Genomic DNA, 26,230 nt, shown 5'->3' on the forward strand with positions numbered 1-26,230 from the left:
CAAAAGAAGACATGAAGATGTGAAAGCATTTCTTTCTTTCCTTCTTATGTCACACAAAGAATCTTTGGAAGCTGAAGAGATCTCGTATGGAGTTTCTGGACATACCCTGTGCCAGAAAAGACATTTTCTTTCTACCTGAATGGATCCTCTCAAAGTGAGTTGTCAAAACCATTCAGAATGACCTGTGGAAGGTCCATTGAGATTTGCTGAGTCTGTAATGTAGTTTGTTCAGTGGCAAAAAGATATTGATAAAACATTCTAAAGACAAAACTAGTAAGAAATTAATATACAGAGGGCTGTGTTGTGGATAAAAGACTCAGTAGTTGAAGAATGCTTCCTTTGCAATGTTTTGTCTGCAGCTTGAAACACCTTTCTTGCTTAATATACTGATAAGTAAGAACTAAGTAAAAATGAAGACACAAATACACAAATTTCAGTTCATAGAATATACTAAAATTCTCTTGCAGCCACTTTGTAACCAATGACAGGTAGCTTGTGTGAGAACTCTTTTGGTACAAAATTTACGTGGTTTTTCAACACTCAACTAAGCCCAGAAAATCAATCTTGATGCTTCTTATAATGCTTTTCCTCTATACTTCCACATGATTTTGTGTATTCTAGGCACTGATTATAAATTTAATGAACCAGTGCAAAAGAGGACTATTTGTTCAGGATGTTGGGAGATGAGAAGATATGAAGTATCAGTCTATACTTTTGGAGTTGGTTTTTAAAGGTTTAATTTAAGGAATATCAGAGTTTGACTTGATAGAAAGAGGAAAATAGAGGTCTAAATACACTGAATATCATTTTAAGAGGAAGACACTTGGAAAATGTGACCAAGCCACTGCACCATTTGCAGACTCAAAGGTTGATGTTCTTGGTTTCAGCCCCTGCAAGGACAGAGCAGAGGACCCACAAAGCTGTCTGTGTCCTGAACTCTGGGTCCTGGGAGTAGCTTTGGTAATGGGGAACGAGGCTGAGGGGGAAATGAAGGCAGTTAATCAGCTGGGCTTAAAATATAGAAATTATCCTAGATTATCTTGATGGGCCTCACATAAGGGTTCTTTCAAGTAGAGGAAGGAGGCAGAGGAGCCAGAACCAGAGAGAGAGCATCATGAGAAAGACTGATCATTCATTGATGACTTTGAAGGTAAACAGAGGCCATGAACCAGGGACTGAGGGCTGCCTCTAGAATCTGGAAATGATAAGAAAGCAAATTTTCCTCTGGACCAGATAAGAATGTGGCCTTGCTGAAACTTGATTTCAGCCCCAAAAACCCATTTCAGATATCTAACATCCCGAACTCTGAAACAATAAATCTTTATCATTTTAAGCTACTCACTCATTTGCTGTAATTTGCTATGGCAGCAATGGGAAACTAGTACTCTACTAGTGGTGCTACATTTATAAAGCCACAAAGATGATGAGGTTAAAATTCACTCAAGACGGCCGGTGCCGCGGCTCACTAGGCTAATCCTCCGCCTGCGGCGCCGGCACACGGGGTTCTAGTCCCGGATGGGGCGCCGGATTCTGTCCCGGTTGCCCCTCTTCCAGGCCAGCTCTCTGCTGTGGCCAGGGAGTGCAGTGGAGGATGGCCCAGGTGCTTGGGCCCTGCACCCCATGGGAGACCACGAAAAGCACCTGGCTCCTGGCTCCTGCCATCGGATCAGCGCGGTGCGCCGGCCGCAGCGCGCCGGCCGCGGCGGCCATTGGAGGGTGAACCAACGGCAAAGGAAGACCTTTCTCTCTGTCTCTCTCTCTCACTGTCCACTCTGCCTGTCAAAAAAAAAAAAAATCACTCAAGACTGGATGGAGCAGAAGTTAGATGCCTGGCTTCTGCAGCCATTCAGCACTTGGCTCTGTTTTCTTTCTTTTTAATTTATGAAATAATGTCAAATTTAAGCATCACTAATAACTATGTAAAATAGTTGTGGAAAGGATGTGAAAAGTGAAATTAAATGTAATGCATATTTATATGAGATAATAAGGAAGAAGCTGTTTAGAATCTATATTCCTGATTTTTGAAATACAAAGCTGTAAACTGTGTTCAGTACATTTTTTCTCTCTACCTTTTTATGAGGAAAAACCAGAGTGTGTTAACCATTATGTCTCCTATCGATGACCTAACAAGAATTTCAGAGGAAGAAGATCCTAACATTAACTGGATAGAGTGATGTGGTACTAAGTCGCATATTTTTTTAAAAAAGCAATCTCGTACATGTGGTTTAGTGAGGGTATGCACTCTGGTAAAATTGTAAGAGAGTGAGGACAGCAGCAAGGGCAATTTCCAGGTGAGCCTACAGGATTTTTGGAGAAGAGGATAGTTGTGAGCTGTTAGCAGCCAGCACTCAAGAGTAGCAAAGGGATGGTACTGGTACTGGGGACCTGGACTGGCACCAACAGAGTCTAACTCTTTCCTGCTCTTCGGACTTTTCAAATCTACCCTCTTCTCCTATTAACTTCTGTCCATTTAGACCATGGTTTCCAGAATTCTCGATGATGATAATATTGGGAGAAACTTCTTATAGGAGAACAGTGCGTCCCAGTGATGTAACTGATACCCATCTTTTTTCCTCCCACAGTTCTGGATCCCCCTCATGTCTACTGAGACATGGACGCATTGTTTACATATAGAGTCTGGACTGGGCATCAGCAATATCTACTACAGAGTCAGCAAGAACCCAGAGTCTTCCATCCCTGTACTTCACAATCGCTAGCCTGTTGAGTTTCATGTTTTTTTCCTGAAGATCCAAAATACCTGCTACTGCCCCGGACAGCAACTTTCCTCAAAGGCAGCATTAGAGGTTGGGAAGGAACTAGCTTTCCTTTGACCAGGAAGAAAACTGTTCAACAACCCCTTCCTCCCACCCTCCCTTGCCCTCCAGACTTCCTACATTTCAATGAGCACATCTAACCACTAGAAAGGTAGAAAAGGAAAAACTATACAGACAGCAAAGAGTGTATGTACTAATAGTGAGGACTGGAGAGGTTGCTGCTCCTTACACAAGCACCGATGTCTTCCTCTTCTCTAGGCACCATCTGTATATTCCTCTTCCCATTTACTGCTTCATTTAAAAGCTGCTGTTCAGTGATACATACACACTTACCCCTGCCTGTGGAGAGGCCACCTCAATCTCATCCAATTTCTCCATTTCACTTGAAGGCCCAAGGTCTCTAGAGATAAGCAAGACTGGGTTTGGCTTTTTATATATTTGGTGACCAAGTTGGCTTCCACCAACACACACAAGACACAATGATGAGGAAAAGAAGAAATCCACCACAAAGGTTTTAGGAAAGGAAAAACGAGGAAATGACTGTAACAGTGCTGTGCTGAGCTGCATGGGAACCTGAGGCAAAAGGAGGCACCAGTAATCTTGGTTTATATTTACAATTTTGATATTTCATTCATCATGGATCTTTTTGTCATTAACTTAGTTTTTTTGTAATTGCATTAAAATGTTATTTAACCTATTTTTTTTTCAATATTTTAGCTCACTCTTAAATTTCCTGGCCTAGGGTAATGCATTTTTCACTTCTCTTTATTCCCAACCTTACCAATACGAATTGCTGTGTAAAAAATTCACCAATTGGCCAGTCTAGTCTGTCAGCACATATTGCTGCTCTTCAGAAGTCTCTTTTCCCAGGATCCTCCCTGGTCATTCAGAGATCTGTATGTGGCAGAAGGTAATTTCTAGGAGAAATAATGTATGCGTTATCCAGTTCTATTTGGCTTAGTTTCTAAGTTCTGGGATTACTTGAGGAGTTAGTTTCCTGCTAAATCCCACCAGGCCTCATGTTTTTGTCACAATCACAATTCTCTCAAAAACATAATGTTTTCCTCTGAGTTTCTAGTGAATTCTATATCCTAATAATCATAATCAAAGATTTTTTCCACAAACAGAAGTTTTTGAGTCTAAAGAATCTAATCTCCTTAATGAGGCTGTTCATTCTTCTACCCTGAGGTAATTTGAAATAATAATTTCTATTTCAGAGATATGAAGCATAACTGTGTCTTTGTGGTGGACTTATTCCTCTTGTCTAAGAACATTTCGGGAGTGGGTATTTAGCCTATCAGTTAAAGTACCCAGCTTCCACATCAGAGGGCCTGGTTTCCTTCCCTGTTCTGACTCCTGACTCTAGCCTAGTTCAGGGAGGCAGCGATGATGGCTCAAATCATTGGATTCCTGCACCCTCATCGGAAAGCAGGACTGCCTTTCTGGCTGCTGGCTCAGGTGCTAACCCAGCCCTGGCCATTGCAGGTATTTGGGGTGTGAACCAGGATGTGTGGGAGTTTCCCTTTGTTGCTGCCTCTCAGATAAGTAAAAAAAAAAATTAAAAACTTAAGGAACATTAATGAAAATATCTTCAAAAATGATTGCAGTCTGAGACTTGTCATTTTGTGTTTTGTTTTTGACTGTTTATATTATACCTTCCACTTCTATGATGATGATTGTTTTAACTCTAGACATAGAAGTTGGCTTTTCCAACCCAGTAAAATTCCATATTATAGAACATTCAGGCAATTTATACCACAGACTACAATGAGAACCTCGTTTAGAGAAGATATACTTCTTTCAGAAAAACCACCTCTAATATAACTTTGAACCTTTTTTGTAGGACTTCCTTGAGGGACATAGAATTTAAAACATTTGCCCATATTCCTAGCCTGGAATATGTGAGTTCTCAGCATCCTCTTTCCTACCTTCTCTACTCATTTATTTTCTTATTTTATGGACTCAGAACACTTTAATTACAGAATCTAAGTTTTAATTAATCTTTTATTTAACTTTGTCTCATTGTTGACTTTGAAAATGGCATCAAGGACTCATTCTTACTATCTTGACCTATCTTCCGTGGAACCAGAGAAGATTCATTTTCTCTCTCTCTCTCTCTCTCCCCTCATGATTTTGTCCAACAGTCGGAAGGTAGGTGCGGGTAGAGCAGCTTTCCTTATCAGGGAGGAAAAAGTTCACCACATATTTCTCAGTTAAGTCTCCCATTGTTTGGTAGCATTTGTTTGTTGGCCAGAACTACAAGAGGTTGAGAAAACAAGTAACAACTCAGGGATAGAATTGCATGGTTATCTTATCAAATCACGATTGTGAAAAATTTAAACAAAAATAATAACAATAAACAAATAATTTTATATCAGAAAGAACAGTTGCTATCCACAACTACTATTGCATACAATCATTTCATTTCTTAAAGATTTTTTATACTAACTTGGTACAAGAAAAGAAAGAAGAAGAAAAAAAAAAAAAGACCAGCACTTGGCTTCTGTAAGTAACAGAAAAAAGACTCCATGGAAACTAGACATACATGAACTAATGTTTCATTCACCAGAGCAACTTAAAATCTGATTTGACTTCAGAAAAGCTATGACAGATTTTCACTTAACTGTGTCAAGGGGACTATTCGACCAGGCAAATCTCGGCACAGACTTCTCTGGAAGTGGCCAGAGTTTCCTGCTGGAGACAGCTGCTGTTGGGTCCTACTCTTTGGCTGGATATAGCATGATACAGCTATACAGTTTTCAGTTCCACTTCAAGGCTAATTTTCTTTGCAAAACATAAATGAAAGAACACTTCTCCCCTTCTGTGTGACTGGATCTCCTGCAGACTTTGGGAAGTAAGGGCCACCTCTCCAGCTGGACAGATGGGGGCATAAATCACAGATCCTGTCGTGATTCCAAGACAAATGACAGAGATGGGGATTCTGAATTTTAACAAGATCTTCTTACCTGCTGGACAGCATCTGGACACTTATTCAGGGGTTCCAAAACAGCAGATTGAGATTCTGGATTAGAAAGGAAGCAGACGGTCAATAACTTAATAATTTTTCCCATTTGCTCAGTCAGAAAACAAAATTTCACTAAAGTACACTTTTAGCCATATATTTCAAAAATATCAGTCTTTCAATTATACTACTGGGTTATAAGGATATGAGTACTTTTCAGGATACACAACACATCAAATGGAACACACTCGTGTCATTAGTTATTTTCATAAATCGAACTACTCCTAATACATATTGACCGCAATTATTTTTCTGGATTCCTAGTTTCTAGATTGTGCCAGCAATTTCTAAGACCCTCACTTACTCATATTTTATTATTCACTTAAAATCTCTGCTGTGATAGAAGCCACTTTCTCAATCTTGAAAGATAGGATCCCAAAAGCTTTAGCTGATTGTTGAAAAATTACCTCCTGACTTCAACAAGCAGTAATGAACACTGTCACCAATAGCTCTGAGTAACGAGGAAAGGATTTTGTTCCTTTAGCCTCTGTCATTAGAGATTCTGGAAGAAAACAAGTTTATCAAGTGAGAAAATCAAAACGATAACGAAGTCCAGGATTTGCTATCTCCTAAATGATCCTTGTCTGCAAATTTAAAAACATAAAAATAAAAATGACAGGGCTTTCAGGAATCTCCAGTGTCCCATGGACCAGTCTGAAAATTGCTAATACGGTCTATCCTCATTTCAGAGGTTAGAAACCAAAGGCCCATAACCAAGTGGTTGTTGGCAAGCTGATGAACAGAATTAATGCTTCAATCACATTGCTCCCTTATCCCAAACCCAACCCATCACTTTGCTCCTCCTGATTGGCACACGGGTCAGACACCAGGCAGAAGATACAGCAGTCATTCTCAACATTATCCCAAACCCAACCCATCACTTTGCTCCTCCTGATTGGCACACGGGTCAGACACCAGGCAGAAGATACAGCAGTCATTCTCAACAATCATTTTCACAATCCAAATTTAGCGGCATTGCAGCTGATGCATGTTGCAATGCTACTGAAAAATGAAAGGCATTTGGTGATTAACTGGTATAACATACTGCCAAACTACACTGTCAGGGCTGGCGCTGGGCACAGCACGTAAAGCCGCCACCTGTAGTGCCTGCATCCTTATGGGTGCTGGTTGGAGTCCCAGATGCTCCACTTATGATCCAGCTCAAGTTTTCTTCTAAAATCAATACTCCATTATTTCTTGGCCATTCACATTTTCAAAGAAACATATTGGACTTGATTTTCCAGAAATGAAGTAAGAAGGGTTAATTTCCTGTTCACATCTTCACACCCTGCTTCTGTTCTACATGAATTTGAAAGTTCAAATTAATTGTTTTATTAGTTTTGTGTAAATCTGATAAATGGCATTTGAAACTTGACACCGAGGCTGTAAAATGGTCCAAAAACTAGTTTATCACACACAAAAAATTCCCACAAATCTTGCATTCATTTGTTCAGTTGACATTTTATTCATTTATGTCTTTCCCAACAAAAGTCATTATTCATTCATTCAAACACTGAACTATATACAATACCCCAAGAAATCTCAAAATACCAGAAGTCTACATGGAAGACATGTGTATATAAAAATAGATAAATTATGATACATAACTAATTGAGATGATAGAGATCTGAATAAAATGTGATAGTCCAACAAAGAGAACCACCATGGGTGTGGGAGGGTGGGTGTAGCAAGTAAGTCAGAGGAAATGAAGAGTGAAGATAAAGAATAAACAAGATAACCAGAAAGCATTTCTTCTTGTCAGTGCTTCTGTCACCAAGTTTTAAAGCAAATTGCATTCTAATTTCCTTTTCAGTCAGGCTATAGTCTTGAAAAGGTCAAGTTTAACACCTTCAGCTCATCTAAAAAGCCAGTGCTTAACTACACACAGGCCATTATGGGAGCCAAGAATTCACAGGAACCGCAGCCCTTCTGCAAGTCACTAATGGGGAGAGGCACCAAGACTTCACCTCAGCAAATGTGTATAAAGAATGGTCAGGTCCTTCCTCTACATATGCGGATGAAGAGAAACCTCTAACAGAAGGGATCACAGAAAAGTTAAAGTAAGATACATGAGAAAGGCAGAAGAAGCACCAGCACAAATAAGAATAGCTACACATGTAAATTAGTAACCAATTTTAAGAAGAGCTGGAAGGTATAAAAAGGCAAAAAAAAAAAAAAAAAACACAAAAAACCACCAAGTTCTCAATTTTCTAAGATGGATCTGCAAGTTTTACTTCTTAAAAAACAAAAAAGAGTCATGGAACTCTTCTATGTAAATCAAAATTGAAAGGGGTCAATACTGCATGTAGTCGGCTTAACCAGGATGTCACTACACAGTAACATGTAAACCTCTGTTAATTACACAGCAAATACTAATGGCATTATCAAAGTGTGCAAGTGATATAAACACAGCAATAGATTCTCCGCAATGCTTTCTCTCATATATTGGAATTTCTCTCTTACGACTGTCCAACTTGAAGAGAGAAAGTGGTGAGTCTCCTTGGGAATGAAACTACCCAAAGGGAGAGTCTTCCAAACAGTCTTCCTGCTACAACAGGAAAAGTTCGGGAAGCATCATTAGATCACTTTGAACAAAAGAATGCTCTACAGCTTTGGGGGGCTTATAAAACAGATCAACTGGAGGAAAACAAGCCATGAAGCTAAATTACCTTCTACTTACCTTCATTATCCTCTTCAAGAATGCATAGTTTAAAAGGAGACAAGTCACTGTATTAAAAATTACTTGCTCTGATATTGTGCAAGTGACATCAAATAATGAAGAAAAATTTAGATTACAAACTTTATGGTCTCAATTCCAACTATCAACTTTTACCAAAGTAAAATTCAAATTCAGATTTCCATTTTTAATTATCTTCCTGTCAAGTGCTCCTCCAATATGCATAACAGTGACAAAATGTTCCATAACTTTTTAAAAGTATCCTAAAATTTTAGAATGTAAACATTTCAGTTAGGAAAATAAACATATAAAAAATGTAAATATCACCCTAATCAAGGATATAGGATAAAATTTAAGTTATAATTATCTCAATAAAATTGATAAATTCTTCTAATGGGATCAGTATTTTCAGTTGCGTATTTTTCCTTTCAAGACTAAAAATACTTTCATTCATTCTGGTACTACCATGCTGGAGTCCCCACATCTCTGCAGATCACTGCTTTAGGAGACTCCATCTTGGCCCTTGATTAACTGCTGAGCCTTAATGTGACAAGGGGGTCCTACAAGGAACATTTCCTATATTTCATCTCTTATTTGTTGATTATTTCAAGGAATACTAAGTAGTATTTTAAAACCACTGGATACTGAAAAAAGAGACATTTGAGGTCAAAGTTCCCATTCAGTACACTGGTGAAAAGAGGAAAGAGGAGGAATACTTCCTGAACACATCCCTCCAGAGATGGGGTTAAAAGCAGGAAGCTAGCTGGGTTCCTTATTGCAGAATTTTGGACATGTGGTGTGGGGTTGGGGGGATGGTGGAAAGCCTTGTGGCATGGAGGGTAAAGCCACCACCTGCAACACTGGCATCCCATATTGGCACCAGTTCTTGTCCTGGCTACTCCACTTCCAATTCAGCTCCTTGTTAATGACCTTGGCAAAGTAGAAGATGGCCCAAATGTTTGGGTCCTTACCACCCAAAGGGACCTGATGAAGCTTCTGGCCTCAACCTGGCTCAGTCCTGGCCATTGCAGCCATCTGGGCAGTGAATCAGCAAAAATATCAGACAAGGGACAAGAACAAGACTATACAGTTTTAAAGAGAACTCATGAGGAATGCAACAACATGAAATAATTGCAATAATAATTATAACAGTAAACACTAAGCCAGGTAGTGCAGTATTCTAGTGGTTCACACAAACACATATAATCCTCAAAACAGCCCTGTGTAGTGGCTGCTATTCTCATCATCATTTTTGAGATGAAGAAACTGAGTACAGTGGTAGGAAATGTGTCTGAGATCACAAAGCTGGTAAAAAAAAAAAAAAAGAGTCCAAGCTGCACACTCTTGGGTTCAGCTCTCTTGCTACCAATCCAGTTTACTTTTCTTAGGAGTATTTTCTCTTGTGAGCCAATGAGGAAAAAAAAATCAAAATTCTTAACTCTAATACCCATGCTACCACTTAGGAATATGCTGTCAGGATGAAAATTACAAATAGCCATTCTTCCCTTCTATTCAGTTGTCATTCATGCATCAGAAGTCAATAGTCCTAGTCTATCCAGAGAAAGTTGGAATTTACAACACAAAATGAAGAACAAAGGATAAAACAACAAAATTTCATAAAGCATTGTTACACAGATATGATGCTCAACTTTGGTGACAGGGTATTTTCCTAAAATCGGGCTTAGGGATCAATATCCTACTGAAATTCCTCCAAATGAAGTTGAGGCTAACCTCACACTATCTTCCCAGGCAAGACCACAAAATACTTCAAGACAACAAAAGGAACAAAGAGATAAAAGAACCAAAAGCAAAAGTTTAAAGAAAAAATACTTACATCTGAATACTGCATAATCCATTAATAACTACATAAAACTGAGATTTAATAAAACATATCTCTATCTTTTCTCTCTCAGGTATCTCCAAAAGAAAAGGAATAAGAAAAATACAAAGAAAGCAGTCAGTGAAGAGACTGACAGAAAAGAGACGGCGTGACCATCATTCTCTTTGAAGACAGTAGTCAGAAATGCCTCTTTGGGTCCAACTCATCCCAAATGCAATGTCAACCTCTGACCTCTAGGGCTGGCTCCAGCTGGATACCTTAGGGAAGTGGCTCTTAAACTTCAATGTACATCCGATCAATTATTGTTTCTAGCTATTGTGTATATTCCCCCTAAACTAGGGCGTTTCTGCTTTTCACATGTGAAACTTCTTATTTGGTGAAGTATTAAGACTTTTACTGTAATGTAAATTTAAAACATGTTGTCTCAAAAACTAAAAAGAAAAAGAAACAAAGGTAGAATGAAGGAGGGTGGAAGAAAGGAAATATCACTATGTTCTTAGACTTGTATGTATAAATCATATTGAGTCTGTTAACAATTAATTAAAATTAAAATTAAACATGAATTAAAAAACCCTTCAGTGTACAGAGTAATTACTGGAGAATTTCAGTATCTTGTCCTCCAACACTCTAACTTGGCTCCCTTGAATATGTGGCAGAAGAATCTTCAACTTAACAAGCCTCCAGTGATTTTAAGTCATTTGCAAATTCTACACTAAAAAACACTTAGAAAACAAGTGCACACTCACTACCCAGTGCGTACTGCAGAGATACATTATGCTGCCCAAGTTCAGAGCATCGCCGTTCCCACGTCCTACCTGTTTCGGCCTTCTTCGACCTGTGCTCTTCATGAGGAGGTTTTGATGATGGCCACACAGACGGGACTCTCCTGGGAAACTGCCCTTCTGTGTAATCCAGCGAGTGTGTGGGTTGACTAACGGCAGCCCAGGTGTAAAGTTGATCTTGCTATATTTAAAACAGAAAATAGTTAAATGCTATTAATTCAATCACAAAATAAACCTGGACTGATACACTGCAAAATCATGTCTATATAAGTCCCATAGACATACACACATATATAAAACATTGGGACGGCAATAGCGTCCTTGCCTTCAACAACAAAAGACCCAGGCAACTGATTTATCTTGGGTCCAAACTAGAAACTAATTAGGAAAGAAATCTTGACAAAGTAAATGAACCTCACAAGAATAAAAAAAATGGATGAGGATCTTCTGGCAAAGAAAGGCCTTGCCAACTGCCGACTAAGAATCTGGACAGAATGAGAAGAAGGCTCGGAACTACACCTAGCACCCAGAGATAAACTAGAAATCTCTCAAAGGAAGCTGCCTCAAGGAAAACTGCTCATTAGTATTTCAGAATAACAATATGTTTAACTTTTTTACAGTACATACACTCAAGATATCTATGCTGCGTATTGTCTTTGTGACATTTTTCTATTCATGTACATCTCCCTAGCACTTTTTGATCAACATCAGTAAAGCAAAGGGAACAAGAGAATCCTAGAAGTGAAATGAAAACTAAACACACACACATACAAACACACACACTACACAAATACTATAATCACCAGGTTGAGCTGCAAAATGCATGATTTAACCAATGGCAAATTGCTGCTGTCTCTGTAATTTGCTTAATTAATTTAAAAATGTATAACATGGGCTATTACAATAACAGTAATATAAAAATTTATGGATTGGGGCCAGTGCTGTGGCACAGCAGGTTAAAGCCCTGCCTGCAGTGCTGGCATCTCATATGTGTACTAGTTCGAGTCTTGGCTGCTCTACTTCCAATCCAGCTCCCTGCTAATGTTCCTGGGAAAGCAGTGGAAGATGGTCCAATTGCTTGGGCCCTGCACCCACGTGGGCTCTCCCCACGCCCCTTGCCCCCCGCAAAGAAGCTCCTAGTTCCTGACTTTGGATTGGCTCAGCTCTAGCCACTGCAGCCATTTGAGGAATGAACCAGCAGATGGAAGCCCCTTCTCTCTCTCCCTCTCTCTCGCTATGTCTCTATCTCTCTCTGTAACTCTTTCAAATAAATAAAACAGAATTCCTTTTTTATACAAATGTATGGATCAGTTAGTTTCAATTTTGGCCATAAATAAACATTCAGTTTGTGGGGTGAGCTAGGGTATTATCAACAAAAGGCTACATTTCAGAAGTGGCTAAGCATTTCAGCTACTCATATGTGATCAACACTGAAGCTTCACTATTTAGCTTACTGAACATCAGGAATAGCTTTTCATCAGTGAAATTAGTAGTTTATTTTACTAACCTGATGAATGTTAGATATGATATCTCACTGGAGAAACTGAAGTAATTTGATATAAATGAATCGGCTAAAATGTCAAAGAATACCCCATACTTGAATAGCTGAAGATTCAGGCAATGGAAGGTGTCAAGGCCATTGTGCCCTGATGGTGCTCATCCAGCCTGTAGTTTTGGAGGACATCTCCTTGCCTGTTGCCAATGACGGGGCTCAGAATCCTGCCTCATTCATGGCTGCATTACATGAATCTCACTTGCAAGCTGTAGTCAAGCATCTACTCAGGTGGTGAACCAGACATGCCCTGACCTCATAGGTATCCCATGCATACTAACATTGATCACGTAACATAAAATGTCTATGTGTTGGATGGAATTTCATTTGAGATTTTCTTTCATGACAGCTCAGTAAATCATTACACTGTATACAAAAATTAATTTAAAAAATGAATCAAAGACCTAAATGTAAGACCTAAAAATATAAAATGCTCAGAACAGAGGAAAAGCTTCCTGGCACTGAATTTGGCAATGATTTCTTGAATATGACAAGATCACAGGCAACAAAAGCAAAAAGTGATACATTAAGAACTTCTGTGCATTAAAGGACATCCTCTAAAGAGTGAAAAAGTAACCTATGCAGTAGGAGAAAATACTTATAAGTCATATCTGATAAGAATTTAATATTTAGAATTTTTGAAGAGCCCACACAAGTCAACAACAAAAAAACAAATACCCAGTTCAAAAATGGGCAAAGACCTTCAACAGATGTTGTTCCAAAGAAGATACAGAAATGACCAACAAGCACAAGAAAAGGCACTCAGTATCATTCATCATACCATTTCACATCCTTTAGGATGGCTGCCACAAAAAAGTAGTAAGTGCTGGGGCTGGCGTTGTGACAAAGCGGACTAAGCAGCCACTTGTGCTGTCCCAGCAGCTCCGCTGTCAAGCCAGTTGCTTGCTTGCTTTTTAAGATTTATTCATTTATTTGAAAGTCAGAGTTACAAAAAGAAAGACAAAGAGCTCTTCCATCTGCTGGTTCACTCACCAAATGGCCACAATGGCAAGGGTTGGGCCAGGCCAAAGCCAGAAGCCAGAAGCCATAGTGCCAGCGTTTAATCCAGCTTTCTGCTAATGTGTCTGTGAAAGCAGCAGAAAACAGCCCAAATAATTGGGCCCCTGCCACCCACAAGCAAGGTCCAAATGGAAATCTGGGCTACTGGCTTCAGCCTGACCCAGCCCTGGCCATTGTGGACATTTGGGGAGTGAAGTAGTGAATGAAAGAAGTCTCTTCTTCTCCTTGTCACTCAGCCTTTCAAATGAACAAACAATCCTTAAAAATGAAGAATATCAAGCTGGTGCCGTGGCTCAACAGGCTAATCCTCCGCCTAGTGGCGCCAGCACATCGGGTTCTAGTCCCAGTCGGGATGCCGGATTCTGTCCTGGTTGCCCCTCTTCCAGGCCAGCTCTCTGCTGTGGCCAGGGAGTGCAGTGGAGGATGGCCCAAGTAGTTGGGCCCTGCACCCCATGGGAGACCAGGAGAAGCACCTGGTTCCTGCCTTCGGATCAGCGCGGTGCGCCGGCCGCAGCGTGCCAGCCACGGCAGCCATTGGACGGTGAACCAATGGCAAAAGGAAGACCTTTCTCTTTGTCTCTCTCTCTCACTGTCCACTCTGCCTGTCAAAAAATAAAAAAAAATAAAAAACGTAAGATGTTAAATGCTGTGTGCATTCTGCCATAAACAATCTCTTAATATTTTTTAAAAAACAGTGAATTTCCCAGTTGTTGGAGAATAGTTAAGTTAACCTATTCAAAGGTTATACATGATTAACTTGATTTAGGTCATTTAACAGGTGACATGGACATGGCTGTGGTTTAAGAAAGCATTGACATGCAGCTACCTTTCTAACATCTTTCACCCTGCAGTTAGTGGCAAAAATACCTTTTTTAGTAACATTTAGTAACTGACTAAATCCACACACCAGAAAATCTACCCAAAAAACCTATTTTAAATCTTCGCAGTCATTGCCTCCTAACATTTTCTAGTAGAGCAGAATCAAGCAGCCACAACACCACAGTACCATGAAGGGCAAACAGGGTCTCCACCTGAGGTAGCACCTCAGCCATCACTATTTGTGTGAACTGAAACAAATTACCTTAAAAACTCCCACATTTGGATTTCTCATTTGTAAAATACAATGCACGTAACATGGTTAATACAAAGCTTGGGCCTCGAGGATCTCCAGGAGAAGGTAGGGGCAAAAAAGTGGGCTGCGGTGTTCGACAGTCTCCAAACCTGGCCCCACAACCAATGACAAAGAGCCATCAACCTAAAAACAATCTCTCAGCCTCCAAGCTGTCTCCACACAAAAGAGGCTGCACCAACAGTCAAGAGAATCAACTGTCACTTTGGTGATGTCACCATTCACCAAAATATAAAGTATACTAGAAGCACTCTATAAAACCTCAGAAAAAAATAACTAAATAAACGCTGGGTTGGTTCTCCAGTCTCTCAACCACACCACAGGGTCCTAACACATTCTCGTGTCATGACGGTAAGCCTCTGGTTTGTGGCGTGACTCTGCCAGCAGAAATGAGCAAGGCATAAGTGTTCTTCACGGGTCCACAGTGTCTACAGGATCAAATCCCAGCTCTGCACCTTGACTTGGCATCATTTGAATTTCCCTATGTTCTTCCCACCCACCTGCCCAAATTCACCTCTGTTTCCTCAGAGGAGCATCACGCCACTTAAATGACCTTCCTAGTGTCCGCCATCCCTCACCTAAACTCTCTGCAACTCACAGTCTCATCAATCATTAAAAATCTAGTTGGAGGCCAGCACTGTGGCATAATGGGAAAGCCACCTTCTGCAGAGCCATCATCCCAAATGGGCACCGCTTCAAGTCCCAGCTGCTCCACGTCTGACCCAGCTCTCTGCTAATGGCCTGGGAAAGCAGAAGATAGCCCAAGGGCTTGGGTCCCTGCACCCACATGGGTTACCCAAAAGAAGCTCCTGGCTCCTGACTTCAGATAGGCCCAGATCCAGCCATTTCGGCCATTTGGGGAGTGAACCTGAGGATGGAAGATCTCTCTCTGTAACTCTGACTTTCAAATGAATAAATAACCTTAAAAAAAAAACCACCTCTAGTTGATGTTCCGCCTCACCTGGAACACTCCCAAATCAGAAAGCCAACTCAATAGGCCTGCTATCCAGAATGGTGAGTACCTATCATCTTTCCTCAGGTTCACTGAAAATTCCTGCAGGATGAGAAGGATGTACACAGGACCTGCAAGTCCCCACTAGCTCTTGATATTACAGGGATGACTGCATAAAAGTCACTTAATGCCTATTGAATTAACACATTTCTCCCATAAAAAGAAAATATATGACTTGTTCATATGGGCAGTGACTTAATCTAGTAACACCATTTTCTTCATTTGTTTACTAAGGTATCAAAAGAGTGCTTTGTGGGTATCATATAGAAAAACCAAAATATCACATTATCTGTTAGATCTAAATCCATGGGTACCATATAATATAAAGAAAAATATGAAGTAAACAAAACCAGAATTTACGCATTGATCTACCCTAGGAAAACATCCTAACTCTTCAGAGCTTCAATGTTGTCATCAATAAGTCAGGAAGAATGCCTGCCCTTATTTTGTTGTAGAGGAATTGCATGAAAGACAGGGTAATGAAAACTACATGGTGGGCCAGAGCTGTGGCTCACTTGGCTAATCCTCCACCTGCAGTTCGGCACCCTGGTTCTAGTTCCGGTTGGGGTGCCACATTCTGTCCCTCTTCCAGTCCAGCTCTCTGCTGTGGCCTGGAAGTGATGTAGAGGATAGTTGGGTCCCTGCACCCACACGGGAGACCAGGAGGAAGCACCTGGCTCCTGGTTTCGGTTCGGCACAGCGCGCCGGCTGTGGCGGCCATTTGGGGGGTGAACCAACGGAAGGAAGACCTTTCTCTCTGTCTCTCTCTCACTGTCTAACTCTGCCTGTCAAAAAAAAAAAGTGTTTTTCAGGGCAATTCAAAATCATCAAAATCATCAACAACATCTCTACAGAGAAGCATCCAATGTTGTCTGTTGTGGATATAACTAGAAGTAGTTGAGTAAACCAAGTTTTCTTGGCATTTGTGCTGATTGTCACTAGTTTCGCACTCAATTAACTACTGCCCTGTGGCATTTCCTCAAACACCCATAAATGTCTTTTTCAGTGTGGTGATTCTGTGTTAACATTCCAAGACTGCACTTGTTATTCTCCCAAATACGGTCTTTAGGTTCCTGACTACCAATTACCATATGTTGCATACCCTGGTTTCCCAAAGGACTTTTTTTTTTTGACAAAGGCAGAGTTGACAGTGAGAAAGAGAGAGAAAGGTCTTCCTTTGCCGTTGGTTCACCCTCCAATGGCCACCGCGGCCAGCACGCTGCGGCCGGCACACCGTGCTGATTCGATGGCATGAGCCAGGTAATTCTCCTGGTCTCCCATGGGGTGCAGGGACAAAGGACTTGGTCCATCCTCCACCTTGCGGCGCCGGCACACCGGGTTCTAGTCCCGTTCAGGGCACCGGATTCTGTCCCGGTTGCCCCTCTTCCAGGTCAGCTCTCTGCTGTGGCCAGGGAGTGCAGTGGTGGCCATTGGAGGGTGAACCAATGGGAAAGGAAGACCTTTCTCCCTGTCTCTCTTTCTCACTGTCCACTCTGCCTGTTAAAAAAATAAAAATTAAAAAAAAATATTAAAAAAAATAGTCTATCTGAAGTTGACCTGAGGGACATCCTTGTTTGAGTGGCATGGGGGCTATGATATTGGGATACGGAGATATTGGGAAGGAAATGAAATCAGAGCACAGAACCTGTCTCTGCATTGCAGTATTTACATGATTTCCATTTGTTTTCCAACTTTCAGAATACATATGAAGATAAACCATCCATCTTCAAAGTATACCCTAAAGATAAAAGTGTCTGTAGAAGAGGCAGACAAGGCTCAGACTGGATGCAGACAGAGGTAGAGGCATCAAAAGCCTAATTTTATAAGGTGGATAGGATGGCAAGAAATCTCATCTGAAGTTGATGGAACAACAGCCAAAATTATAAGCATATTTGTTAAAGTTCAAAGAATTACCGAAGCAGAACTAGAAACATCCATGTTAACTACATGGGAAGAAATATAAGTGAGCTAAAAATCCTTACCTGTGACAGACAGTAGGAATAGCAATGTTGAAAACAACATCAGAGAATGTAAAGTACCCCAAGTCATCAGAGCTAAACAAAGCAGGGAGAATCACTCTGGGGCAGAGTCGGAGAGTGAGAGGTCTGGGGTGAGGTACAGGGCCTGTTGCTTGTCAAGCTGACTGCTCTTCAACCAAGTGAACACAGAACTTAAGGACTGGAAAAAGAAAAACACACCAAAGGCAAAAGGCGATTGTGAAGACACTAACAGAGAATCTGTAAAGCTGTGTTTGTGGTTACCCATATTAGAATGGAAATGAAAAAGAGAGAATGAGACAAAGCCATTAGACCCTTAAGAAGAAGAACAATATTTATGTCTGTTTGATGAGAGCCGGTACCAGTCCTTTTAATAGCTACAATAATTTTAAGTTTCATTGCCCTAATTTGGATTTGGTAACGCAGTCAACATCATTCCACTCAGCAAAAGACAAAAGCTAATGTGTTCCAGGTATTATACCACATGTTAATGTTCAAAATAAATAGTTTTATTTAATATAGGTTTATATCTATGAGCACCAGTCTGTCCTTACAACATTTCCATCTCAGTAATGACATGATCACCAGCTACTTCAAACCAAATACCAGGAAATCACCCTGATTTCCTCTTTTTCCCTTGTTCCAGGCATCACCCACCAAGGGTCCCACCAGCTTCTATCTCCAGGATCTTTCCCAACCCACTGACTCCTCCACCCACCCCCCTATAATCCCCCCTGCCAAGCATCTGCCACATCCCTCACTCAGCTACTGCAGCAGCCCTCCTGGTGTCACTGCTTCAGCTGCTGTCCTCTGTTATCCGAATGCCAGGCTGAGTGATCCATGTACACGGAAAATATGCTCTTCCCCTGCTCAAAATCTCCCCCACGCTCCCATTTTAGAATAAAAACCATCTCATTACTCCCACGGCTTTCAAGATCCTGGCCACTCTGGTTCATGAGACCTTCCTGTCCTCGTGCCACTAAGCCTCAGCTCCACAGGCCCTGAGGCAATGTCTTGTATAGATCATGCTTATGTCCCTACAATGAACTCTGTCCTTGCCCCCCGGAGCTGCCTGGAATGACCTTCATTCAGACCTCACCTCACAGGCCCTTAGAGAGGGATCTTACCTCACCTCATCCATTCTATTACATTATTCAAGTGTATTTCCTGCATTGACCCTCTAAGAATCTGATGAAAATTAATATTCCTGTGCTTTTATTTTACTTGTTTGCTTATTTATTTTTCTGCCTCATCCCACCATGAATATGATTTATACTTCAGAAGAACAGAAATCTTATTTATTTGGCTAACTAACACATATCAAAAATCTAAAATATTTCCTGGCTTATAAAATGGATTTGGAAAATATTTGTGGGTGAGTTAACCTCAACACTCGAGGCTATCTTTACCTTTTAAAGTTCTTGAAACCTTAATCGAGTTAAAATGTGAGAGAAAATATAAAGTCCTTTCATATTTTCTAAAGTACATTATAAAGAAAAAGGTTAAGCCCTCAATGTATATAGAAAATGTTAGGCTAACATCCAAAGGGTTCAGTGAAGTAGGCTCATTCGTAACATGCATCATGAAGATCCTCACACGTCTACACTGCTCCAATCACAAGTGTAAACAGGGAGAAGAGAAAGTAGGGGGAGAGGATGCTTTTAGGGAAGGGAACAAAGGCAAAAGTCAGGGGTGGGAAGGGTGCCAGTGATGAGCTGATTCCCACAGGGTGCTCTGGCTTGAAGGACACAGTTCTCAAGAGAATTGTTGCTTAGAAATGCTCCCCATAGCTATCTTCTGGAAACCAACAGGGAGACTCAGTTCTCTCCCTATGGACAACCATATTTCTTCCCATCCTCCACTGATACCTTAGTCCTCCCTAATCCTCTTATTATTACCCCTTCTAGGTGTTGACGAAAACCCTGACCATGTATCCAGTAAGTGCATGACTGTACAACTGAACAGCAGTTTAAGAATACAGAGTAACATTTCTTTCAAGAGCCCTCTAATTTCTTGTTTTGTATTCAGTTGAGTAGAGAGAATAAAGAAGTAGTACAGAGTCAATGAATAAAGCAAGAATAACAAGCAACCACAACAAGAAGAGAGAGAGAGAAATTCCTCATTTTGAGGGATTCTGTTTATTTGTGTTTGCTTTTCACGCTGTGCCCTTCAAAACACCAGGACTGGGAAAACTTAATTCTCCCGAACACCAGCTTGAAAAGAGGTGAAGGATAAGAGGCAATCTGGTGGTAGACTGAAGGACAGAAAGAGTGAGAGACGAGTGGTATGACTCTGTTCTCAGTTTATTACAATGCCAAGTGAATGACCAATAAGATGGTTTATGTCTGAATTATAACAAAGAAAAATGAAATAATGAGGGGATAGTCTTAATCACAAAGCAAGTGCTATATATAGCAAGTGTTTGCCTAGTATAATTCCAGAAAACACCTCACTAATCCTTAATTCACCATAGTCTGAGGTTCTGACTCTACAACACCACAGACTTCTTACAGAGGAGAAGAAAAAAATTAGTATTATTCTATTCTTCTAATAGAAGGAAAAGATCTACCTAGCTGTCAATGGCTACTAACTTATCATATTTTTAATTTCAGCAGGAAAATTTTCAATTAAAAACTCAGAAGAAGGAATTCTTCACAAGTCACAGCACAATCCAAAAAATTTTCTTTCAGATGCAAAGTATCAAAAAGATTTCGGACTACACCATGCCATTTATATGTCTAAAACTAAAGGGAGAAGAAGGATGTAATGGATAAGGATGAGGAAGGAAAAAATCCAAATATAGGCACTCAGTTATTCACTACCACATCCTGATCTCAGCCAGCATTCATTCTCATTGTTTTCAGAATGCATTATTATTTCACTCTTTGAACCACAGCGTATCTATTGAAGAGGGAAGAGGATAAGAGCAGAGGAAAACAGTTGGCAACAGAGGAACAAATGTCATGATCTCACAGCAATGAGAACCTGTTACTCTCTAATACATACCTACTCTGAGCCCCACACAAGTGAGCCACCAGCCCTTCAATTTTCTTACGAGTACTGCATATAGGGAATTCTTACACATCTGGGTTTCAGATGCATATTCATCACAACCAATGTCACCCATGTCCCACATACCTGAGAAAGATTAGCAACACTCTGGTTTGGGCATGACAATGCAGCTGTGCTGAATACGCCTTTCAAGTTACAGTTCTGCACTATGAACTCTCTTAGTGAATGGGAGCTGGGGGAGAGGTCAGACTGTGCTGCTCATGTTGACATTCTGTATATAAATGAGAGAGGAATGCATGGAAATAGCATCCTGGGGCCCATGGAAACCTGCAGCCCACTGGGAGACATACTTTGCCCTGTGGAACTGCTTCTGAAGGGATGCCCATGACCAGTATAGTCAGAAATACTGATTTAAAAGCACCTTTAAATAACTGCTGATGGAAGCAGGCTAGAAAATTGGTGTGTCGCCATCCGTTAATACAAGGAGTTTTGGCAAATAAACAATACTCTAGTCATAAAGGAACGTGAGCTGTGGAGCTGCAGAGGGGTGGAACACTTGTATCCATGTTCTTTTCAAATTATAGGGTGATCACACAAATGCACATCACAGCTCCTATTTCAACTGCAATCCAGTTCTCGGACAGAAGTGAATTCTTCTACTTACATCAAACGGAGCTGAACTCGATTGGGCATTCTGATTACATGGTTCCCTGAAGCAGTCACTGAAAGGAAGTAGGAGACCCATGGCAATGATCCGTGAGCAAAACTTCTCTGCTTCTTCTGGAGGCCCGTTCTCCTGCTGGCTGAATAGCTTCTCCAACAGAGTCCTCCCTGCGGATGAAATACACTCATTAGGAGGGAGGCTGGCGGTTCACCCAGCTGAGAAGCCTCCCAGAGGAGACAGACCAGGTACACAGTCAGTGAGCAACATCATTTCCAAGGCTACAGCCCTGGGCAGTAAGGCGCCTCTCAAACTCAGAAACACTCTGCAGTCAGCGTCCACGGACACCATGCATGAAATGGCAGATCAGGTTCACTCGCCCATTCCCCAAATATCTTCAGCCTCCATCCAAAGGGAATGAGCCAAGTCGTGGGCTGCACATCTCCCATCTGAATGAAGAAGCCCCCACCTTAGGGATTCCATTGGCAATCTTCCTCCTGCTCTGGTTACCCTGCAGATGGTTCTCTAAGGAAGCAGTCAGTAACCCAAGTGCCACCATGTGGGCCTGGAAATGTCAGTGGCTGACATTCGTGGTGCCAGGCACGGTGCTGGGGGGGGGGGCAGGAATGAAGAAAAGGAGGCCCTGAGAATGAAAGGGAGGTGGTGTGCAGGAAACAGTTGCGCTGAAGGAGAAAGAAAGATACACAAAATTGTCTCAGATATTCCTATGAAACATCAGTCTAAGGTAGGCCCAAGCTTCTCCTTGTTTCCCTAAAAGAGACAAGAGACACACACTGGGAAGACACTGACAGAGGACCTGGGTCCACCTGCGCCAGGGTTCTCCATCTCAGCCCTATCTTCGAATCACCTGAGAACAGGACCTGGGAAGCAGTACTTTCTTAGTCCCCAGTTGGTCCTCACGTTAGCCAGAGGTAGAGGACAGGTCCGGTCCCAAAAGTATTTTTGACACTAGAAGCTCCCTTGCCTTAAGCAAACTGTAAGCACATCTCCGTAAAAATTAAGAGTGGAAATGGGAGAGGGAAGAGGAGGGTTGGAGCGTGGGTGGGAGGGAAGAAAGTATCACTATGTTCTTAAATCTGTTTCATGAAATATATGAAACTTGTATATCTTAAATTAAAAAAAAAATCTCTAGGGTCCCTTTCACAGCAACCGTCTCCTCACTGTCAGCCCTGCTGCTGCCCATCCTCCAGCCCCTCTAGTTAGCAGATCCATTCTTTAAATTTAGATCAAAATCACCTGTCCTGAAAAGTCTTCAGTGACCTTCTTCCACACCCTTCTGGAACTCTTTATGGCTTCTTTATGAAATTAACCACTTTAATTAAGTGCTTTGCAGTCATATGTTTAGTGCCTACCTCCCTCACTAAATCATAAACTCTCTGACAGCCAGCATTTAGCTTGCAACTGTACTCACACATAGAAAGCATTGGTGAATACTTGTAGGGTTTCTCCTCTAATACAACAGTACGATTCTGTGACTCCGATGAATTCACATCATGGTGGGAACTGGAAGTGAAGTACCAGTCTCTACCAATTTTTTTTTCTGTAAAAGGCCAAACAGTAAATATTCCTAGCTTAGAGAGCCATAAAAGGTCTCTGTTGCATATAATTGGTTGGATTTAGGCATCATTTTTTAACAACTTTGTAAATAAATATAACAATAATTTTCCCTTAGAGCCCAAGCAAAACAAAATGCATACCCATACTTCAGTTACAACAACTAAATTTCAAAAAAAAAAAAAAATAAATGTGCAGTTCCGACAATAGTCATGTGATTTCTGTACCTCTTGGTGTTTCTGACTGTAAAGCAAAACTAATCACAAGATCTCTGGTATTGGCAGTGACAATGAGAAAAGAGGCCTTTCTACCTGCTCCATTCCTTCAGGGCACCAGTCAACATTCTTTGGTCTCCCAGGACATACTGTAAGGATAAATAAGGATTTTTTTTCCCTATAGAAGTTAAGTGTGCCTGTACATAACTGGAACTAAATACCTAGGAAATCATCCCCTTCAGTTCTCAAGTGATAGATTATCTTTTTTTTAATCTTTTTTTTTTTTGACAGGCAGAGTTAGACAGTGAGAGTGAGAGTGAGAGAGAGAGAGAGAGAAAGGTCTTCCTTCAATTGGTTCAACCCCCCAAATGGCCGCCACGGCTGGCACACTGCGCCGATCCAAAGCCAGGAGCCAGGTGCTTCCTCCTGGTCTCCCAAACGGGAGCAGGGCCCAAGCATTTGGGCCATCCTCCACTGCCTTCCCAGGTCACAGCAGAGAGCCGCACTGAAAGAGCAGCAGCTGGGACTAGAACCCAGCCCCGATATGGGATGCCGGCACCACAGGCAGAGGATTAGCAAAGTGAGCCAGGGCACCAGCCCCCTGGGGAAGTTGTTGTGCTGGAACACTATTCCTTAGGACAGATGAGGACTCACCTCCTCCTTCATTTCTTTTCTTTTCTTTTTTTTATAGGCAGAGTGGAAAGTGAGAGAGAGAGAGAGAGAGAGAGAGAGAGAGAGAGAGAGACAGAGGGAAAGGTCTTCCTTTGCCATTGGTTCACCCTCCAATGGCCGCAGCGGCCAGCGCGCTGCAGCCAGCGCACTGCGTTGATCCAAAGGCAGGAGCCAGGTGCTTCTCCTGGTCTCCCATGTGGGTGCAGGGCCCAAGCACTTGGGCCATCCTCCACTGCACTCCCTGGCCACAGCAGAGAGCTGGCCTGGAAGAGGGGCAACCAGGACAGAATCCAGCACCCCGACCAGGACTGGAACCGAGTGTGCCGGCGCTGCTAGGTGGAGGATTAGCCTATTGAGCCACAGCGCCGGCCCTCCTTCATTTCATTCAGACCTCCACTCAGCCATTAGTTCCACCGAGAGAAATTCTTGACCACCCTTCCTAAAACAGCACAACCCCGGGTCCAGCGCTGTGGTGCCACAGCTTAAAGCCTGCAGCACCAGCATCCCATATGGGTGCTGGTTCAAGTCCTGGCTGCTCCACTTCCAATCCAGCTCCCTGCTAATGGTCTGGGAAAGCAGAAGATAGCTCAAGTGCTTGTGCCCACTGTCACCCACATGGGAGACCTGGAAGTGCTTGGCTCCTGGCTTCATATAGGCTCAGCTCCAGCTGTTGCAGCCATTTGAGGAGTGAACCAATGGAAGGAAGTCTCTTCTCTCTCTCTCTCTCTTCCCCTCCCTCCATCTGTAACTCTTTTAAAGAAATAAAAGCAATCTTTCAAAAAAATAGCACATCCTCTCTCTCATTTTGCCATTATCCACCTTACTCATTCTTAAAACCCAGCCCTTGAATGTAAGCTGGTCTGTGGTCTGTCTTCTGGTGGAATATAAACACCCTTTTATCAGATTCTATTGGTTGGCTACCACATTCTGCCCAGGACTTCAAGGAATGTCTGGCAATGAGTAAAATCAGTTAAATTTTCTATGACTGATAAATTAAAAGCTTCAGAAGACAATTTGGACACAGGTGTCAATGATTTTTTTTTTTTTACAGGTAGAGTGGAGGACAGTGAGAGAGAGAGAGACAGAGAGAAAGGTCTTCCTTTTTGCTGTTGGTTCACCCTCCAATGGCCGCCATGGCTGGCGCGCTGTGGCCGGCGCACCGCGCTGATCCGAAGGCAGGAGCCAGGTGCTTCTCCTGGTCTCCCATGGGGTGCAGGGCCCAAGCACTTGGGCCATCCTCCACTGCACTCCCTGGCCACAGCAGAGAGCTGGCCTGGAAGAGGGGCAACCGGGACAGAATCCGGTGCCCTGACCCGGACTAGAACCCGGTGTGCCGGTGCCGCTAGGTGAGGATTAGCCTAGTAAGCTGCTGTGCCGGCTGTCGATCTTAAAAACCTTCATCCCGGACCTGCGGCAAGATGGTGGAATAGGAAGGAAGCACACTGATAGTCCGGGGAGAGACAGTTTAATAAAAGTGGAGATACTGCAGGTTCAAGGAAGAGTAGGGGAAGAAACAGCAGAAGAAACTCTTCCGAAACTAGTGATTCACAGCGGACCTGCGTGGAGAGCCTGGGAGCCCACTGTTCGGGACACCAGCGGCAGACTCAAACACCAGCGCTGGAACGCGAGGTGAGCCGAACCTCAATAGCCCGAGACACAGGCAGGCAAGCAGAAAGAGGAGACTAGAGGGAACGACCCTGAGGGGAAAAGTTCACCAGGCTAACTAGAAGAGAGAGAGAGAGAAAAAAAAGTGACCGATACGGACACGGGTTTCTCTCTTTCCGCTCACCTCTCAAAGGCGAGCAAGACAAAGAGCAGGCGCCATCTTGGACATACGTCATAAGCAGAGCGACCTCAGGTCTGCACCGGCCCTGAGCCTAGCAGAAAAACCTGACTCTGGGCGGGATGAATTAACAGGAGATTAGGACCTAGTGAATCTGTGGTGCTACTGAACCGAGACTGTGAAAAAAGAGACGGTGGGGGAGAGAACTCATGGAATTCACGTGAGTACTCTCCAGAGACGCTACAATTCTGTAACTTTGGAAACCCATTGGGAGACTGAAAGAGAATTTGAGCCCACTCAGAGGGCAGAACAGATTCCCTGTGGGGTCCTTGGGAAAGAGCTTCCGATCTCTGGCTCCTGTGGGTATATCATTTGCCTGCTAAATACCTCCAACTTCGTTCAGCTGTGTGGAATTATTTCCCTTTTGAATCAAAAAAAAAAAAAAAGAAAGAAAGAGAGAGAGAGAGATCTACCATGCCTAACCTGGGAGTGTCACCTTTGGCACAC

At 42.1% G+C, this 26,230-nt stretch overlaps 1 protein-coding gene across 1 annotated transcript; it reads right to left on the minus strand.

The window, feature by feature from the left end:
- Positions 1-2,890: 2,890 nt before the first annotated feature.
- LOC149122609 (formin-2-like) lies at positions 2,891-25,796 on the minus strand. The gene is made up of 5 exons (XM_089311254.1): positions 25,730-25,796; positions 21,482-21,648; positions 11,129-11,276; positions 5,741-5,796; positions 2,891-2,917 (listed from the first exon to the last, which is right to left on the minus strand). The coding sequence occupies exons 1-5, from the start codon at positions 25,779-25,781 to the stop codon at positions 2,891-2,893; spliced, it is 450 nt and encodes a 149-aa protein (XP_089167380.1). The 5' UTR covers positions 25,782-25,796.
- Between the last annotated feature and the right edge of the window lie 434 nt (positions 25,797-26,230).

The sequence above is a fragment of the Oryctolagus cuniculus genome, chromosome 13, assembly GCF_051225735.1.
Source record: "Oryctolagus cuniculus isolate XC-2025 breed Fujian yellow rabbit chromosome 13, ASM5122573v1, whole genome shotgun sequence".
Classification (NCBI taxonomy): Eukaryota; Metazoa; Chordata; class Mammalia; order Lagomorpha; family Leporidae; genus Oryctolagus; species Oryctolagus cuniculus.

Coding starts and splice junctions, on each gene's coding strand:
- LOC149122609 (XM_089311254.1), bottom strand. CDS start 25,781: ATGACGTATGTCCAAGATGGCGCCTGCTCTTTGTCTTGCTCGCCTTTG. Junction 21,649..25,729: donor GTCTTGCTCGCCTTTGAGAG/GTGAGCGGAAAG, acceptor TTTCATCCGCAG/GGAGGACTCTGTTGGAGAAG. Junction 5,797..11,128: donor GTCGAAGAAGGCCGAAACAG/GTAGGACGTGGG, acceptor TTTCTAATCCAG/AATCTCAATCTGCTGTTTTG.